Source organism: Hypanus sabinus, chromosome 27 (genome assembly GCF_030144855.1).
Source record: "Hypanus sabinus isolate sHypSab1 chromosome 27, sHypSab1.hap1, whole genome shotgun sequence".
Taxonomy (NCBI): Eukaryota; Metazoa; Chordata; class Chondrichthyes; order Myliobatiformes; family Dasyatidae; genus Hypanus; species Hypanus sabinus.
In genome coordinates, this window is record NC_082732.1 from 14,755,893 (window position 1) to 14,776,252 (window position 20,360).

The window sequence follows — 20,360 nt, forward strand, 5'->3', positions numbered from 1 at the left end:
ATATTCTGCCATCATATTTGACTTACCAAATTGAACCACTTCACACTTATCTGGGTTGAACTCCATCTGCCACTTCTCAGCCCAGCTTTGCATCCTATCAATGTCCCGCTGTAACCTCTGACAGCCCTCCACACTATCCACAACACCTCTGACCTTTGTGTCATCAGTAAACTTACTAACCCATCCCTCCACTTCCTCATCCCGGTGTTATGTGTGATGAGAAAACCATGGGGAGATGGGGTCCAGAGTTGACCCCTATGAACTAATGCTGCTAACGAGAGAGAGAGATAAAGAGGGGGAGAGGCACCATGCTGCACACGCTGACAATGAGAGAGACACAAGGATTTAAAATTATGGCTTCTTCACTGATTGTTGACTTTACTTCCAAGGAGTTTGTGTGCTTGTGTGAATCCTTGCTGACACAGCAGAGTGATGCCAGGTGCCTGCTGAGACAGGAGGGAGTGGCCAGTTTGATGGACATGATCAGTTGATGGATGGCTGATACCCCGGCTGGGGAGATAAAAGACGAGTCTGCTGAGACACAGGCAGACATGCCACTGGACACTGAACGAGTGTTGTGCACCCACAGGAAGGTGGGGGAATTCGGGGGAATCGGTCCAAAGCTCACAGTGTGTGAAGGCAGGCCGGTGGGGGCTTGTGTGTGTGTCCATCCTCGCCTGGGTGACAGGCTCACCACTGAAGAATGGTCTAGCCGGGAACGGAAGGGTCATAATCGATGACCACAACAGTACAACGGAACAAGAAGACAATGGAAGGTTTGCCTGCTGCAGCTGTCTCTCTCGCTCTCGCTCTCTCTCTCTCTCTCTCTCTCTCTCTCTCTCTCTCATGTCACAACAGCAACTACCTCAACCCAAACTGAACTGAACTGAGCTTTACATTATCTTAAGACTATTCATTTACCCCTAGGCTACGATAGAGCTCGGTTTTGATTCTTCTTCCTACACTTCTGTATTTATCATTGCTAACCTGTTTTATACATATATTTTCATTTTTGATACTGTGTTTCTTAGTTTACTAATAAACACCTTTAGTTACAGAACCACCAGACTCCAACGTATCATTCCATTTCTGCTGGCTTGGTAACCCGGTCACAGGGTACGTGACACCAGTCATTTATAAGCATCACGAGGAGTAAAGGTCCCAGAACAGACACCTGGTGACCGAGTTCCATGCAGAATATGACCCATCTACAACCACTCTTTGCCTTCTGTGGCAAGCCAGTTCTGGATCCACAAAACAATGTCCCCTTGGATCCCATGCCTCCTTACTTTCTCAATAAGCCTTGCATGGGGTATCTTATCAAATGCTTTGCTGAAATCCATATACACTACATCTACTGCTCTACCTTCATCAATGTGTTTAGTCACATCCTCAAAAAATTCAATCAGGCTGGTAAGGCATGACCTGCCCTCGATAAAGCCATGCTGACTACTCCTAATCATATTAATCCTCTCCAAATGTTTATAAATCCTACCTCTCAGGATCTTCTCCATCAACTTACCAACCACTGAGGTAAGACTCACTGGTCTATAATTTCCTAGGCTATCTCTACTCCCTTGCTTGAATAAAGGAACAACATTCGCAACCCTCCAATCCTCTAGAACCTCTCCTGTCTCCATTGATGATGCAAGGATCATTGCCAGAAGCTCAGCAATCTCCTCCCTTGCCTCCCACAGTAGCCTAGGGTACATCTTATCCAGTCCCGGCGACCTATCCAACATGATGTTTTCCAAAAGCTCCAGCACATCCTCTTTCTTAATATCTACATGCTCAAGCTTTTCAGTCTGCTGAAAGTAATCACTACAATCACCAAGATCCTTTTCCATAGCGAATACTGAAGTAAAGTATTCATTAAGTACCTCTGCTATTTCCTCCAGTTCCAGACACACTTTCCCACTGTCACACTTGATACATCCTATTCTTTCATGTCTTATCCTCTTGCTCTTCACATACTTGCAGAATGCCTTGGGGTTTTCCTTAATCCTGCCAGCCAAGGCCTTCTCATGGCCCCTTCTGGCTCTCCTAATTTCCTTCTTAAGCTCCTTCCTAGTAGCCTTATAATGTTTCTTGATTTCATAGCTCTCTGAACCTTTTGTAAACTTTTCTTTTCTTCTTAACTAGATTTATAACAGCCTTTGTACACCACGGTTCCTGTACCCTATCATAACTTCCCAGTCTCATTGGAATGTACCTATACAGAACTCCAAACAAATATCTCCTGAATATTTGCCACATTTCTTCTGTACTTTTCCCTGAGAACATCTGCTTCCAATTTAAGCCTCCAATTTCCTGCCTGATAGCCTCATAATTCCCCTTACTCCAATTAAGGAGTTCCTACCTCCCTTCAATGCTTTTGTAAAGGAGATAGAATTATGATCACTATCTCCAAAATGCTCTCCCACTGAGAGATCTGACACCTGACCAGGTTCATTTCCCAACAGCAAATCAAGTACTGCCTCTCCTCTTGTAGGCTTATCTATGTATTGTGTCAAGAAACCTTCCTGAACACACCTAACTAACTCCACCCCATCTAAACCCCTTGCTCTAGGACATATATGTCAAACTCAAGGCCTGCAGGCCAAATCTGGCCCGCGGTGGAATTATCTTTGGCCCGCAAGATAATATTTAATTACTATTAAAGCTGGCCCCAGTAATCGAAGCGCCTATGGCGTATGATATGGCTAATGCTGAGTTTATTCAGGTACCAGGTTTTCAGGGTTTTTAGTGTTTATTCGGTTTCCCTGGTTTATTTCCTGAATATCATTAATGAATAATTTTTTTTTCTATTAGAGCTGGCCCGCCAGTATATTGCATGCACCACTAATACTACAAATCCCACAATGCACTGCCAGTGCATTGCTCGCGCTTGCCTTACTCTCTCATCAGCATCCTTATGGCGCTAGTCACGTGTGGTCAACTTTCAGCTATCCGTCACCCCAAAAACGGCTGAACGAAAGGTGGACTTTGAAAACAGGGGTTTTCAAGGCAGGTGGGAGGAAGAGTATATGTTCACAGATATAAAGGGCAAACCTGTTTGTCTTGTGTGTGGAGACGGTGTGGCTGTAATTAAAGAATATAACGTAAGACGACACTATGAAACAAAACACCACGACAAATACAAGCATCTGGACAAGAAACAGAAGCCCGTGATGTGCGGTCAAAAGAGTGGATTGGTGGGCAGGATCCGGGAGAAGATGCGGGAGGAAAATGGCGCAGGTGAGCTGACAGCTTATCACTGCATCATACACCAGGAATCGTTGTGTGGCAAAGCCTTGAAAATGGAACATATAATGAGCACCATAACACGAGCAGTTAACTTCATAAGAGCCAAAGGTTTAAATCACCGCGAGTTCAAGTCGTTTCTGGAGGAGTTGGGTTCAGAATATAATGATTTGCCCTATCACACACAGGTGCAATGGTTAAGCCAAGGAAAAGTGCTGAAAAGATGTTTTGAGTTGCGTGAGGAGATCTGTCAGTTCATGGAAAGCAAAGGGAAAGACACAACAGAGCTCCGGGATAAAAAGTTGCTTTGTAAAATGGCGTTTCTGTGTAACGGTTAGGTCTACATTTGTGTTTGCTAATGCTTGATTTCAAGTGGTTTATTAATGGAAAAGGTATGGCTCCCAAAACAATCTTAGCCAAAATAGCATCGTTTCTTTCTCATTGCCTACTTTCTTGTAATCTACGTCTGTAAGTTAATACCAATCATAAAAAGAATGCTTGCTAGGCAACCTGCTTCATAAAAAATGAAATTCGTAAAGTGAAACAATTTTAGATATAGCAGAGACTGAGACACATGAGAGCAGGTTGAAAAAATGAAGGCAACAAAAGCTGTGGGAGCACGCACACGTGCATTCGCGCGTTCGCAACTGATCCAGCCCGCATGAAGTCGCATTTTTCTCAATCTGGCCCGTGACCTAAAATGAGTTTGACACCCCTGCTCTAGGGAGATGCCAATTGATATTTGGGAAATTAAAATCTCCCATCACGACAACTCTGTTATCATTACACCTTTCCAGGATCTGTTTCCCTATCTGCTCCTCGATATCCCTGTTACTATTGGGTGGTCTATTGACCCCTTCCTGTTCCTAACCCTCCACCCACAGAGACTCCATAGGCAAGCCCTCCATGGCGTCCACCTTTTCTGCAGCCATGACACTATCTCTGATCAACAGTGCCATGCCCCCACCTCTTTTGCCTCCCTCCCTGTCCTTTCTGAAACATCTAAAACCCGGCACTTGAAGTAACCATTCCTGTCCCTGAGCCATCCAAGTCTCTGTAATGGCCACCATATCATATCTCCAAGTACTGATCCATGCTCTAAGCTCATCCGCTTTGTTCACAATACTCCTTGCATTAAAATAGACACATCTCAAACCTTCGGTCTGAGTGCACCCCTCCTCTATCACCTGCCTATCCTCCCTCTTGCACTGTCTACAAGCTGTCTGTATTTGTGAGCCAACCAACTTTTCTCTAGTCTCTTCAGTTCAGTTCCCACCCCCCTACAATTCTAGTTTAAACTCTCCCCAGTAGCCCTAGCAAACCTGCCCGCCAGGATATTGGTCCCCCTGGATTCAAGTGCAATCTGCCCTACCTATTCTGTCATGCAGCAGACAAAAATGTGTGTGCAGAAGAATTTCTGCAGCCTTTACTGAAAAATAAATTTTTCTGGCAAACAACATTTTTTCCCAGACAGTAATATTATCTATAGCCTTAGTGAAATTGTACTATCTAATGCTTAATAAAAATAGAGCCTTGCAACAATCAGTCTACCACATTTGCACTGTGAAGTATTATCAATGACACACAGTTTAATTCAATCTGTTAAAATTGAGCCAAATAAAATTAGCCAAATATTGGTAGATTAGTAAGCAAAAGCATATTAAGGTTATCCTGAAAAATAACCGTTTCTGCCCCAATTCAATGACATGAGGAGTTCTTACAATAAAGATAACAGATGTGATGCACATTCCACATGAGAAGCCTCAAAACATTTGAAAATAAATAAATAAATAAATAAATAGATTGATCGAACAGATGATCGGATAAAAGTAGCAAAAGGACATAATTAAGATCACTTTGCAATCATACTATCATAATTACAGTGCATATATACAGTAGACATCCATCATGTAGCGAATTCATTGGCTTCAGAATTCAGAATCAGGCTCCAATTTGATGCCCCAAGGATTCTCAGAGTCAGTGCATGTGACTCACATATACAGTATTGCTTATTCTTTCTAGAACATTCTGCTACAACTAGAAGTCACACTGGGTAGAGCACCCCAATAAAATTTGCATTGAATTGAAGAATTCAAACCTTTATCCATGCAACATACCAGTGGCCTTATCAAAAGCTTCAATGTGTGCCAGCTTCATTTCAAAAGAATTTCTTAGTTTTTCAATATCTTCTTGTAACTTAACATTGGACTTCTGTTCTGCTTCATAATCTGCTTTGATTTTTGATAATTTCTGCTCATATTCCTGTTGAAAAATTCACATTGCAATATTTGATAAAGAAAATATTCCAGAAACTAATTTAATATCAATATTAACAGTAAATAGAAACACTTACATAACAATTAGGTGTTCACCCAGAGGAATACAAGGTTAACCATCTAGACCATATAGTACTCACCAGCTACAGGATAGCTATCTTTCTTCTTTGTTCAAACTCTGCTTAGTCAAGGGAAACATGTTTTTGTTCTGATTATTATAATCTGTATTTTTTTGCCTGCCAGCTATTCACTGACATCGTCAATGTAAATTCAGAAAACAACCGAAAAAATTAGCAGGTTAGATTGCATCAATGGAAAAAGAAATCGTTAACCTTTTCAGATCAATGATACTTTTATCAGAAAAGTTAGAAATCAAATATGGTTTAAGAAACAGAGAAAGGGAGCATGGAAGAGACAAAGGGAACTTTATGATAGGATGGAGTCCAAGAAGTGCCAGCTAGTGGCTGTGCCCCCTGAGGGAAATTTTTTTGGGTGATTTTGATTTGCTTTTTAGGTGGCTCGGCACAACATTGTGGGCTGAATAGCCTGTTCCTGTGCTGTACTATTCTATGTTCTAGAAGCTGAATTAGTAGCAGATGAATGAGAGAAAAGTAAAATCAATTTTGAACTTTCCAATGCAAAAGCTTGTGGTGAACGTAAGTGACAAATAAAAGGGAATCGTAAAAATGCTCAAAGGTCAGGAGGTATTAGTAAAGAGGGAAAAATTAAATTAACGTTACAGGTTGTTGGTAATCTATTTGAATAAGCCAGTTCTGATATAACCCAGAAAAAGTTATCTGGAATTGTTGAATTTATTGTCAAGCCCAGTCAGAATATGACACGCAAACCTACAAACTCACCTTGAGGTTTATTGGAACAACATAAGAAGTTAAAGATAGAGAGATCAGCATAGGATCAGATGTTCTGCAAAGAAACAATTCAATTTGCATTTGTTTTTTCCAGTGGAGAAGATGCCTCATTGTGTGTGTACTGAATACAGTGTATTAAACTGGAAGTAATGCAAATGAATCACAGCTTCATCTGAAAGACGTGTTGGGTCCCTAGATAACCCTACAACTGCATTGGAAGGTACCATAAGAAGGGGAGTTTAATTTGGTGAAACTTTTTTTATTTAGTGAAAAACAAAACCATCTTGATAACCCAGTCACACGGCTATAGAAATATAGCTCTTTTTCATTTATGTAATTTATTGGGGTGTGGGGGTATTGCTGACAAAACCAGTACTTAATTGTCCTTGACAAGATGGCGATGTGCTCCCTTTTTGTACGGTCTTGGTGAAGGTAGACCCACTGTGATGCTGTGAAGCATGTTTCAGGATTTAGGCAGTGAAGGTGAAGAAATAATATACAGTATTCCCATATCAAGGTAATTAATCTGTAAGGGTGGTATTCCCGTTTTCCTACTGTTTTTGCCATTACTGGAAGTAAAGGTTATGGATTGGGAATTGCTGCAGATGTAGGGTAGGCAAATAAGTGCAGTGCCTTTTGTGGTTAGTACACATTAAAGCCAGAGTACAGAAATGGTAGAGGGAGTCAATGTTTAGGATTCTAGTTAGAGTGCCATTCGAAATGGCCGAATTTTCCTGATAGCTCAGTCAAGCAAATGGAGAGTAAGCACCATCATCCTGACATGTCCTGTAGAGGGTAAAAAGCCTTTGTGGTATCGGACAAAGGTCACAAACTTTATAAGACACAGCCACCAATATGTTCTGGTAGCCATTGTATTTATGTGAAATGCTTCATTGCTCACAATGTAGACTTCTTGACACTGAAGAAATAAAACCCAGACTGTTTAATCAAACACCAATGCCTGCAAGAGTTCTGAGTTTCTGATTGCCTGCCGATTTAATTCTCTACCCTACACTTACTCTGAGCTCACCATCTTCATGCTCCTATGTTGATCCAAAAAATGCCCAATATAAGTTTGAGATGCAGTGCTTCATCTTTTGTTGGAGTAAATTACAGCCCTTGGAACTTAATGTTGAATTTAGTAATTTCAAGTAATTATCCTTTCCGTTTCTCCATTCCCATTTTGTTTTGTTGTTTTTTCTCTTTTCTATGTCTAACTGCTGACTTCTAGTGTAATTGTTTATAGCACATTCAGTGAATTGAATTGTCTTTAATAATAAGGTCTTCAGAAACAAACCAATTTGCATCAATAACGAGTCTTCAGGCTGAATGTAGTTGTAAATATTCAACCTTGCCTTGGACAATCACATGTGGGGTCTCACTCTCACTTAGGATGGATATGTTCCTGAAGCCTCTACCATTAATTCAGGAACCAATATGGCAGCAGGACTGTATAGCTTAGATGTGATCCATTGCTTGTCATTTTAGATATTTAGTCTGCATATTGTCCTGCCTGGAGTTCCTCCTGACATAGTCTACTGCGTCCTCATTAAATTAGGCTTGATCCCTGGCCAGACAGTAATGATACACTGAAGGTATACCAGGTAAAAGACTATAGATTATGGTGAAATTAATCCAAAAAGATTTCATGCTCTAAAATTTCACATGATTACAATTATAACAAGCTGTTGGCTCACTCGTAATTTAGATGCAAGTCTCAATTTTCATGAAGAGTACTTTGTAAAGTTAACAATGCATATCCGAATCTCGTTCTTTGGTGAGATGGCCTATCCAGTTTCATTTTTAAGGCATTTCATTATTGTAATTTTGATCCAACTGAATGGCATAAGAGGCTATTTCAGAAGGCAGTTAAGTATCAACATTGCTATCAGTCTGGAATCACATACTATAGAGATCAAAGCTGTTGGGGATGACAAATTTCCTTCTCTGGACTATCATAGCGAACTGGATGATAGTTGCACCATCACAATTACTGAGATTACACAAACTTTTCTGGATCATTTGATTGAATGTATTTCAAATCCTAAACTAGTCTTTTTGGATGCAAATCCTTGCTACAGGTATATTTCTCCATGCCTCTGGATTACCACAGTCCATTAATTTAATCACTGCATCATTCCCGACGATAAAAAAGTAAAACCAACTAGTGAACAGAAGATGACTACCACTTTCTCTGGTTTATAGGATATAAATAAAATTTATCATACCTTTGTTAGAAGTTAATAGTTTACAGTGACTGACACCATTAAAATAGTACAGAAAAACTAAATGTAACAGATTTCCAATCACTGAACCATCCCTGTAACTGTTACATTACTGATAGTGAGTGCAAATGTGTTTGTCCTTATTCTCACTGATACTCTACATAACAGAAAATACACATTCAATATCCTCTAACTTTTATGCTACAGTTTTTCCCATGGGATATATTTCTTTTAACACTTTAAGTAACTCCCATACAACCTGTAATTTGATCAAATCAAAACTTTGTTATTTTACCTTGGATGAATTCCAACGTTCTTTCTGCCTAGAGACAATTTATTAACAAGCAATAAGAATACAGCCAACTGAACCTCTTAACTCATGTCTCCAGATGTATAAACCTTGAGAAGGTATTTCAGTTTTTGACTTGATGTATACAAACCTGTCTCATATTTTCTTTCTCAATTTCTATTTCAGCATGGAGTTCAGTATTCTTAGCAGAATTATTGGTTGCTTGGGTATTACTCATTTGTACTTTATTTAGAAAATCTGCAAAACCAGAATGAAGGTAATTGAACCAACTTTGTAAAATAAAATAAACAGATTAAATAGGCAGTTATCACATATTCATTTAGACTTAACCTTAAATCAGTTGGATCAGAAATGACTGTTATATTTGTATTTCATTTATAATGATTACATTTAGAGCAATCAGCATTAGGAAAACTAGTCAATTATTAAAGGATCATTCATATAGCTCACTACTAATCAGGATTAGGTCAATTAAATCCACACATGCAGTATTAACCTTCCTGAAGTACCACTGCAGGAATTTAATTAAACGTGAAGAGGAACAGGTCCTGACATTGATATTTGAATTTCCTTCTGCTCCTTTCATTTCAATTCTTTAAAATACAATTACTTTCAAAATTTTAATTATGGTAAAACATATAATAGATACAAGAGGTACTGCAGATGCTGGAAATCTAAAGCAATATACACAATGGGCTGGAGGAGCTCAGCAGGTCAAGGAACGTCTATGGATGGGAATAAACAATTGATGTTTCGGGCCCAAACCCCTCATGCAGGCATCTATGTTCTAAGAAAAAGGAACAGGAGTAGGCCCTCCAGCTCTTTGAGCCTGGCTTCCCATTCATCAGCACTACCCTCACTTCCTTTGTTTCCCTTTTTGAATAAGCATAACAACTGAGCCTCTGAGGTAGAGAATTTCAAAGGTTCACCACAGAAAGAGTGAAGGAATATCTCCTTTTCTCGTTCGTGACTTAACCCTTATTCTGTACTCCTGGTCCAAGACTCCTCAGCTATGAGAAACATCCTCTCTGCATCTAGGCTTTCAAGCAATTTATTAATTTTCTATGTTTTGATGAAGCCTCCACTCTTTCTTCTGAAGTCAAATGAATATATCTCAACTTGAACTCATTGTCATATGGCAAACCCAACAGAATCAATCTAGCAGTATCTTTCCCACTGATCTATGACGTCTATCCTTTCTAATGCGAGGATATCAAAACTGCACATACTTCACTAGGTACAGTCTCATGTAAGGTCCTACATTTCCTTACTCTTGTATTTAATTCCTCTCCTAGTAAGGGTAACATACCACTTGTTCCTTCAATTACTTGCTCCACCTGCATGTTGACCTCCAGTGCTTTCCAGGTGACACATCCAGGTCTATTTGAACATCAACACCACACAGTTTTTCCCCTTTGAACAAATATTTTCTATTTCTGCTACATGCTCTAAAATGGATAACCTCACATCTTTCCACATTATTTTCATCTGCCATCTTGCTTGATCCTGTTCCCCTTAAGCCTCATTTAACCCTTGTCTGCATTCACAATTCCAACTAGATTACAAGTGATCACATGGGAAAATGTTGTGTTGATACTGATCGTGAATTGTTGGTATAGGTTGTGAGTAACTGGGGTCAAAGCATTAATCTCTGCAAAATCCTGGTGGGCACAGTTTCCAACCTGAAACAACCTGTTTATTCTCATCCATATTCATATATTATGTCTAGTTCCATGTGCTCTAACACTGTCCATCGACCTCCTGTACAGGAGTTAATGGAATCCTCTCTGGAAATCCACATACATGACATGTACTGGCTGGCATATACAACATCATATACTCAAAGAAACCAAGCAGATGAGATAACATACTTTCCTAAATCCATCTTGTTTCTGATCAATACTATTATTCTTTTCAAGGTGTTCTACTTTTCATTATACATTCTAGCACTTTCCCTACTGTTGACATCATGATAGCATGTCAGTAGTTCCTTTTTAGGTTTCTTTCTCCTTCTCAAACAAGTGGGACCATATTTGTTACCCTTCAAACTGCATTAGTTCTAACACCTGAATGAATTTGGATGATGATAACCAGAGCATCCACAATCTCAAAAGTCTCTACCTATTTTCAAAGTCTGTAATGCAAGTCATTTGGTTCTGAGAATTTATCACTTTTCAAGCTCATCAGCTCTCTAATACTATTTTTAACTAATATTTAATTCGCTTAGCTACCCATTCTCGCTTGATTCTCTAATTTATCTGACTGGTTTTGTATGTCTTCTTCCATGAAGATAGGTGCAAAGTGGTTGTTTAATTCAACTGTTATTTCCTTATTTTCCATTACAAGTTTTCCTGTCCCATTTGAAAAGGGGCCCTCACTTGCCCTCATTAGTGTTCCTTTTTAAGCAGATTGATGTGTTCATTTAGTTTACATTTCTCAGCAATCTACACTCATATTCTGGCCGACGTTTTCGGCCAAGACCCTTTGGCAGGACCTGCTGAAGGTGTTTGTATCCGAAATGTCGACTGTACTTTTTTCCATAGATGCTGCCTGACCTGCTGAGTTTCTCCAGCATTTTGTGTGTCTTGGTTGGTTCAAGAGCCTAATGATTGCAGGGTAACAACTGTTCCTGAATCCAGTGGTATGGGAAAATTCCCAAATATAATTAATGTACTAGTCATTAATATTGAAAAAAATTAGTGATCAGGACTTTGACATCAGATTTTACAAGTTTTATCTTCATTGAATTAAGGACTTTGTGTAAAAGAAAAATACTTACTAGACAAATTACCATTTCCAAGCTGTCCAGCTAAAAGTGCCTTCAACTGTTTAATCTCCTCCTGATATTCTCTGAGCAAAGCATCCTTTGGATCTTCATTAATTCTTGGCTTGTTTTTGATGTTCTTTGCCCTATTTGCATACCGTAAAGTGCTAAGACTTTCATCATAATTATTGTCAGCTGGAGACAGACATGCTACCATCAGAGTTTTGGTGTTACCCCCTAGGGAGTCCTGCAACATTCGTGTCAGTTTGGAGTCACGGTATGGAATATGCTTTGATCTGCCATCTACCAATGCAGAGATTACATTCCCGAGTGCTGAAAGTGACAGATTGATTTTAGTCGCCTCTTTCAGTCGATCTCCAGTTGCTCCAGTTTTTGCCTGTCTTTCACTACCTGCCAAATCAACAAGGTTTAACTTCCCTACACGGATGTGATCCTTCCCATTGTCATCTGTAAGACAAATAAATTCATGCAATCTTATTTTTTCCATCACGATTCCCATTTGCTTTTTGTGTTTTTTTAATGAGGCAGATAACCTGTACCTTAGTTTCCGCAATTCTATTAATTTAGTAGGAATAACTAGCAACCTTATAATTAATTATCCATTCCTAGTTGTCCTGAAATACAATCAAAGAGTTAGGTAGCCAATTTTACAGGATCATTAACGGATAACCAAATTAGTTAGTGGAAATGCATGTAGGCCAAACTTGTTTCAGACAGGTCATCTTCCATAATAAGCACAATGAGAAAACAGTGCAGTGGAACACAGAATAGTACAGCATAATACAGGTTCTTCATCCTGCTATGTTTTGCCGACCTTTAACATACCTCAAGATGAATCTCACCCTTCCCTCCACATAGATCTCCATTTTCCTTTCATCCAAATGCCTATCTAAGAATCACTTAAATGTCTCTTAAATTTGCTTCTACTACCACGTCCAGCCGCACATACCACACAACTACTACTCTTCGTGTACACCTATCATTGATATCCCCTCTGTACTTTTCTGCAATCACCTTAAAGATATGCCTTCTCATATTAGCTATTTCTGCCCAGGGCAAAAAGTCTTTGGCTGTTCACTATGTCTCTTATCATCTCATACACCTCTATTAAGCCATTTCTCCTACTCTCTCTATCCAAACATGTCCTCATAAGATTTGCTTTCTAATCCAAACAAGAGGGGTCTGTCGGGACTTGTCTGAAGAGTGGGAGATTGCTTGGGTTAATAGTAACTTAGTAATGACCAATGAAAAGAAGTGAAGTTTAAGCAGAGCAGCCGTTGTGTGAGTAGACCAGTGGTAGAGTGGTCAGGCTTTGGCTCAACAGGTTTGAGTGAGAAAAGACTAGAACTTAAGTTTGAGAAGTTAGAGGTAAAATAAATATAGGCAGGATGGTAGTTCAAGGCACAGAATGCTCCTCCTATGAAATGTGGGAATTCAGGGTACCAAACAGTCTCCTTGAAGACTACTCCTTGTCCTCTGGGAGTGCGCCTTACTCTGATCGACGAAAATCACTTCCTTTGTGATTGGTTAGTTTATAAGCTTTACCTGCATTTCCTATTGGATAACTGTCTGGTGTCCCGTTTCAAATATCAAAATAGCACATGGAAGGGGCCTGCTCTCTTTTTCCTTTGTTTAAGGCAAGGATGCACAAGACTATTGAGATGGTATTCTCTATGTGCACTTTTAACTAAGGATGTTTGTCAAATGTAAGTATCTTTGTTAGTATTCAGCTTTGTAGTGTCTATAAACATAAATGTTTAGATGAATTTTTACTGTTTGTAAGTAAATGCTTAATGTACCAATTTACAGAGAGTGCTTTCTGTTTCACTTACCAGACCCGCGAACCTGATTGAACATTACATTTTGCACTGCTTTGAGCAACGTCTGGCTTTTTGAGCAGAAGTACATTTCTTTAAGAGGTTATTTAAAATGGAGGACCCTCCATTTGAGAGATGCAGAGTCCCAGGGTGGACAGATAATAGTACAGACTTTGGAAGTCTTGCTAACTTACTGATGGGTTATGATTGAACATTACACATCTGCAGAAAGTGCATCCAACATCAGCTACTGACTGACAAGGTCAAGGAACTGGAACTGAAGCTGAATGCACTCAGGACAGTGGGATTAAGTAAAGTGTGGGGGCACAATCAAAAAGGGTGATGAATGCAGGATTAATGATGTTATATTTGAACTCACACAGTATACAGAATAAGGCAGACTATCTTGTAATACAGTTAGAGATTAGTGGGTATGTGACATAGTGGGCACCACTGAGTTGTAGTTGATAGAAGATCATAGTTTGGAGCTTAACATCCAAGGATATATCTTCTGACAAAGGACAGGCAGGTAGTCAAAAGGGGTGGGTGGCTCTGTGGGTAAAAAATGAAACAAATCCTTAGAAATCCTTAGAAAGAGGTGATATAGGACTGGAAGGTATAGAATCCAGTAAACTTAAGAAACTGAAAGGGTAAAAAGACCCTGATGGGAGTTATATACAGGCCTGCAAATAATAGCCCTGATGTGGGTTATAAATTACAACAGGAGATAGAAAAGGGTTGTAATAAGGGCAGTGTTATAATACTCATGGGGGATTTCAATATGCAGGTACAAATGTAGATTGCAAAATTCTGGTCGGTGCTGGATTTCAAGAGAAGGATTTTGTAGAATACCTATGGGATGGTTTATTATAGCAGCTTGTGGTTAAGCCCACTAGGGGAAACACAATTCAGGAATGGGTGTTGTGATCCAGATTTTATTAGGGAGCTTAAGGTAAAGAAACCCTTGGTAGGCGGTGATAATAATATGATAAAATTCACCCCGTAGTTTGAGAGGGAGAAGCTAAAGTCAGATGTATCAGTATTATAGTGGAGTAAAGGGAATTACCAAGGCATGAGGGAGGACCTGGTCAAAGTTGATTGGAAGAGTACACTAGCATGGATACCAGCAGAACAGCAGTGGCTGTGGTTCCTGGGGGCAATTCAGAAGGTGCAGGATTGATACATTGCAAAGATGAAGAAGTATTCTAAAGAGAGGATGAGGTAACCGTAACTAACAAGGGAAGTCACAGACAGCATAAAACCAAAAGAAAGGGCATGATATTGAGACCATATGATTGTAAGACAAAGGAACAGAATTAAGTCATTCAGCCCATCAAGTCTGCTCCCCGATTCCATCATGGCTGATCCTGGATCCCACTCAACCCCACACACCTGCCTTCTCACCATATCCTTTGATACCCTGACTGATAAGGAAACAATCAACTTCCACCTTAAACATACCCATGGACTTGGCCTCCACCACAGTCTGTAGCAAGGTGTTCCACAGATTCACCACTCTCTGGCTAAGAAAATTCCACCTTACCTCAATTCTAAAAGGTTATCCCTCAATTTTGAGGCTGTGCCCTCTAGTTCTGGATACTCCCACCATGGAAAATCCTCTCCACATACACCCTATCTAATCCTTTCAACATACAGTAGATTTCAGTAAGATCAGCCCTTCCATTCTTCTAAATTCCAGTGAGTACAGGTCCACAGCTGCCAAACACTCCTCATATGTTAATCTCCATTCCTGGAATCATCCGCGTGAACCTTCTCTGGACTTTCTCCGATGACAGTACATCCTTTCTGAGATATAGGGCCCAAAACTGTTGACAATATTCCAGGTGAAGCCTGACTAGTGTGTTATAAAGCCTCAGCATTATCTCCTTGCCTTTATATTCCATTCCCCTTCAAATAAATGCCAACATCACATTTGTCTTCTTTATCACAGATTTAACCTGTAAATTAACCTTCTGGGAGTCTTGGACAAGGATTCCTAAGTCCCTCTGCACTTCTGATGTTTGAACCTACTCCCCATTTAGATAATAGTTCACACTGTTGTTCCTTTTACTAAAATGCATTATCATTCATTTCCCAACACTGTATTCCATCTGCCACTTTTTTGCCCATTCTTCCAATTTGGCTAAGTCCTGATACAATTGCATTGCTTCCTCTACCTACCCCTCCACTTACCTTTGTATCATGTGCAAACTTTGCCACAAAGCCATCAATTCCATTATGCAAATTATCAACAAACAATGTGAAAAGTAGCGGTCCCCATACTGTCCTCTGAGGAACACTACAAGTCACAGGCATCCAACCAGAAAAGACCCCCTTTATTTCCATTCACTGCCTCCTGCCTGTCAGCCATTCCTCCATATATGCCAGTATCTTTCCTGTAACACCATAGGATTTTACCTTATTAAGCAACCTCATATGTGGCACATTATCAAATGCTTTCTGAAAGTCTAAGTAAATGATCTACTGCCTCTCCTTTGTTCACCCTGTTTGTTACTTCCTTGAAGAACTCTTAACAGATTTGTCAGGCAAGATTTCCCTTTACAGAAACCATGCTGACTTTGACTTATTTTACCATTAGTCATATTTTTACCATTAACCTCATTCTCATAACATACTCCAACCATTTCCCAACTACTGAGGTTAGGCTAACTGGCCAATAATTTCCTTTCTTTTGCCTTCCTCCCTTCTTAAAGAGTGGAGTGTCATTTGCATTCTTCCAGTTCTCTGGGACCATGCCAGAATCAAATGATTTTTGAAAGATCATGACCAATACATCTGCTATCTCTTCAACAACCTCTGTCAGGACTCTGGATGCAATCCATCTGGTGCAGGTGACTTCTCCATCTTAAGACCACTGAGTCTGCCTGGCATGTTTTCCTTTGTAATAGCAATGGCATTCACTCCTGCTCCCTGACGCTCATGGACCTCTGGCACAGTGTTAGTAACTTCCATAGTGAAGGTTAATGTGGCATTAATGTTTCTACTGGATATGGTATTATAGTCTCAAAATAAATGATTGGCTATTCAGAACAGAGATGATTAATGGCAGAGACTTCTTCCAAAAGGTGGTGAATAACTTGTCAAGATTGATGTAAAGAGTCAGTTGCAAAAGCTGCAATACTTTAATTCAAGACCTTGAAGGTAAGATTTGATCTTGATGTGCATTTTTCAAAGTAAATTCAGGAGACAGAAACAATGAAAAGATTCAGAGTATGAGGAAAAGCCAGAGACATCATGCAAAAATGTGTGATGAGAGATTAACAAGTGAGAGTCAAAAATCAGAAAGGCAAAGGAATTGGAAAACACAGAGGAAAGCACGTCAGACCAAAAACCATTTTATTTACTTTAGAGAAATATAATTTGTTCAACTTAACTTAATTATAGGAGAAGGAATTTTAAAATATGAAGTTTACAAAAATATTTCAGAAATAATCCATTGCACAGTAAACATTAAATATTCTGTCCACCTATGGTATTTTAAATTACTAACCTACTGAGCACATCTCCAAATGAATGGTGAATATGGAATGTGAACGTGATGAATCTTTGTTCATGAGGGTGTATCCCACGGCACGATTGCCCCAGCCAATATCCATGATTTTTTCACACTCTACGACACTATGCACAGTGTGCATGGAGAGGTCTTTCACGTAAATACCCTTCTCTGGATGCTCCTTGAGCTACAATCAGAAGCATAAGATAAACTAGTTAGATACTGCAGGTTACCTCCCTCAGACTCAATAAAATACAGTATTTTTTTAACTTTTATATCTCCAGCACTATTTAAAGTTCTATTTTTATCTACTATTTTTTCCCTTTTGTGTCTTGAAGGTGGCATTGTTTGACACAGTATGATGAAAGAAGAAACTTACAATTTGCACTTTATCCCATTGTAAGTAATTTGAACAACATCACTTCTATGAAAAGTGTTCTATAAATAATATACACAAAATGGTAGCAGAACTCAGCAGGCCAGGCAGCACCTATGGAAAAGAGTAAACAATCGACGCTTCGGACCAGACCCTTCTTCAAATTATTATTACATTTAAATAGCAGCTTCTGGACATTAGAAAGCAGAAAAATCAACAACTCAAAAATGCCTCTGAAAAGCATCACCTCTAACAATGGAACACACCCTCAGTTCTAAAAGAACTATTAGCATAAGCTATTGAATTCATCTTCATAATCATTTAACTGGGAAGCAGGTATGGGCAGATTATTTAACTATGGGGAAACACCACGAGAAACTCCAGGATTCTCTCTCCACTGCCTGTAACGGACCTGTACGCTTCTTTATCCTCCACCATCGCCTAGCATTTCCCTCTCTCCCCTCCCCCCTCTTCTCAAATCTGCTGCTCAGCTTTTTTTTCACCAGTCCTGTCGAAGACTGTCAGCCCAAAATGTGAACTGTACTTTTTTCCACAGATGTTGCCTGACCTGCTGAGTTCTTCCATTATTTTGTATGTGGTGCTTGTATTTCAAGCACCTGCAGATTTTCTCTTGTTTATGAATTTAATGACTCTTTAGCACAAAAAGTAGCAAATATTATTATTCATTGGCAGAGATAAAAGGATTGGGAATTGTGGAAATCTGGAAACCAAATCAGATCAGTGAAGTACTTTGAATAGTAAGTACAGTAAACAAGTAAATGCCAAAGGATTTCAGAGAGCATTTGGGTATAGGTGCACAGCAATTAAGTAACTGGATGAATAGTCTGATTTCTGGACCACTGACCCAGAAACACTAGTTTGATTCTTTCTATGGCAGTTCCAGATTTATCACTATATAATTCTTCAATTTTAAAATAAATTTTTTTTCTGAAAATGGGAATGACCTAATTTTTGTAAAATACAGTGGATGATGGAAATATCAGCAGAAAAGGCAACACCATAGTAAGAGAATAAAGTTATTGTCTCAAGTCAATGACTTTTCATCAGATATAGAAAAAGTTTGAAATCAAGCATGTTTTAAGTCTCAGAGAAATAGGAAGGATTGGACATAACAAAGAATACGACTGTGATATTGTGCAGATGGTGAGAGATTGAATGGCACAGAAAGTGCAGGTGCCATCTGAGAGAGGCTAGTTACCTGATACCATTTCTTTCAGTGTTAAATTCTAAGTGCTGCAACATTTTGCCAAAAACTGAGTTGCTATTCCTTAAGCTTAAATTAAGCTTTGATAGATCAATGTAAGATAGAGGAATCAGAGTGAGAATGGAGGATTAAAGTAATAGGGAAATGGCAGTAGACGGAATGGAGGTACTTATTCTGCAAAGAGGTCATCCAATCAGCTCAATGTCCACTTTATTAGGCACCTGTTCTGCACACCACTGTTGTAGCATGCGGTTATTTGAGTTACTGTCGCCTTCCTGTCAGCTTGAATCAGTCTGACCATTCACCTCTGATCTCTCTCATTATCAAGGCATTTTCACCCACAGAACTACCACTCAATGGATTTTTTTTGCTTATCGTACCATCATCTGCAAACCATAGAGACTGTTATGTATGAAAATCCCAGGAGATCAGCAGTTTCAGAGATAGTCATACCATCCAGTCTGGCACCAACAATCACTCCATGGTCAAAGTCACTTAGATCTCATTTCTTCACCATTCTGATGTTTGGCTTGAACAACAATGGAAGCACTTGACCATGTCTGCATGCTCTTATGCATTAAGTTGTTGTCATTTTTATTTGCTGATTAAATATTTGCATTAACTAACAAGTGTACAGGTGTTCCTAATAAAGTGGCCACTGACTGCCTCCATTGTCGGGAAGACTACATTGTGATAACAAAATTGGAAGAAGTACAAGTTAAATAAAATAGTAAATCCTGGAAAAACTCAACAGTTTTTGGCTGCACCTGTAGTAAGAGAAACAATTTGAATTTAAAGTCTGAGGCCCTTCATCAGAACTGAAAAACAGAATGAAAGAAAATAATCTAGACAGCACAGGAGGTGCTGTAGGATGGAAATTAGCTGCAAGAGAGATGAAAGTTCTGGCCTGCATGATTCCAGGAAGAAGCATCAATGCAGTTGTTGATGTATTGGAAAAAAGAGTTGAGAGAATGGGCCTGAGTAGGACTGAATCAAAGACTTTTCCACAATTCCCACAAAAAGACAGGCCCTTGCAAGTTCCCATACCTATACCATTGATCTGGAGATAGTGACTGGAGTTAAAAGAGAAGTTATTTAATGTGAGGACATCCAGCCAAGCCAATGAATGAAGGTGGAGGGTAACTGGTTAGGCTTCAGGAGCTTCTCAAATCGTTGTGATGTGGAATATAAGTGTACAGTGTAATTGTAACTAGGCCAACCATGCATGGTAACAGCTTCCTCCAAATGAAAGTTTTACATTAACTATAAGCAACTTCACCCCCAGTCCTATTATATCACTTTAACAAAGGAAGGCTTCAAAAACTTCTGTATCAGTAGTCAGCAAAAATTATCCAATAAACAGAAGGTAATTCCCAATAAATTAAAAAACAGTGGGGTATTTCTTTTATCTTGTTTAATGATATCATATTTGTCATATTCAGCGACTTTTAAATAAGACAGCTCATCCTGTTTAATGGCTTATTCAGTCAAAGGATGTTAAGAAGTGCATGTGAGAGTACTGAAACACATTTCTGAGCATTATACAAGCTATATAGCTCTTCAAATACTGATTAAATAAGCAAAGCTTATTTTAGCTACCATGAAGTACCCATTATTGCAATAATGTTCTTCTTGTACTTAAATTGTCTTATAAGCTCTGAGAAATATAAATGTCAGCTCAGACTAGTTGGATCAAATGGCCTTTCTCCATTCTACAATT

At 39.2% G+C, this 20,360-nt stretch overlaps 1 protein-coding gene across 1 annotated transcript in view; it reads right to left on the minus strand.

The window, feature by feature from the left end:
• The window catches only part of kif17 (kinesin family member 17), a 65,219-nt gene that overhangs the window by 28,678 nt on the left and 16,181 nt on the right, over nt 1-20,360 (minus strand). The window contains exons 4-7 of the mRNA XM_059951760.1: nt 17,037-17,226; nt 11,703-12,155; nt 9,054-9,160; nt 5,361-5,505 (exon numbers count right to left, since the gene is read on the minus strand). Of these exons, the coding sequence (XP_059807743.1) occupies nt 5,361-5,505; nt 9,054-9,160; nt 11,703-12,155; nt 17,037-17,226 (895 nt within the window). The remainder of the gene's footprint in view (nt 1-5,360; nt 5,506-9,053; nt 9,161-11,702; nt 12,156-17,036; nt 17,227-20,360) is intronic.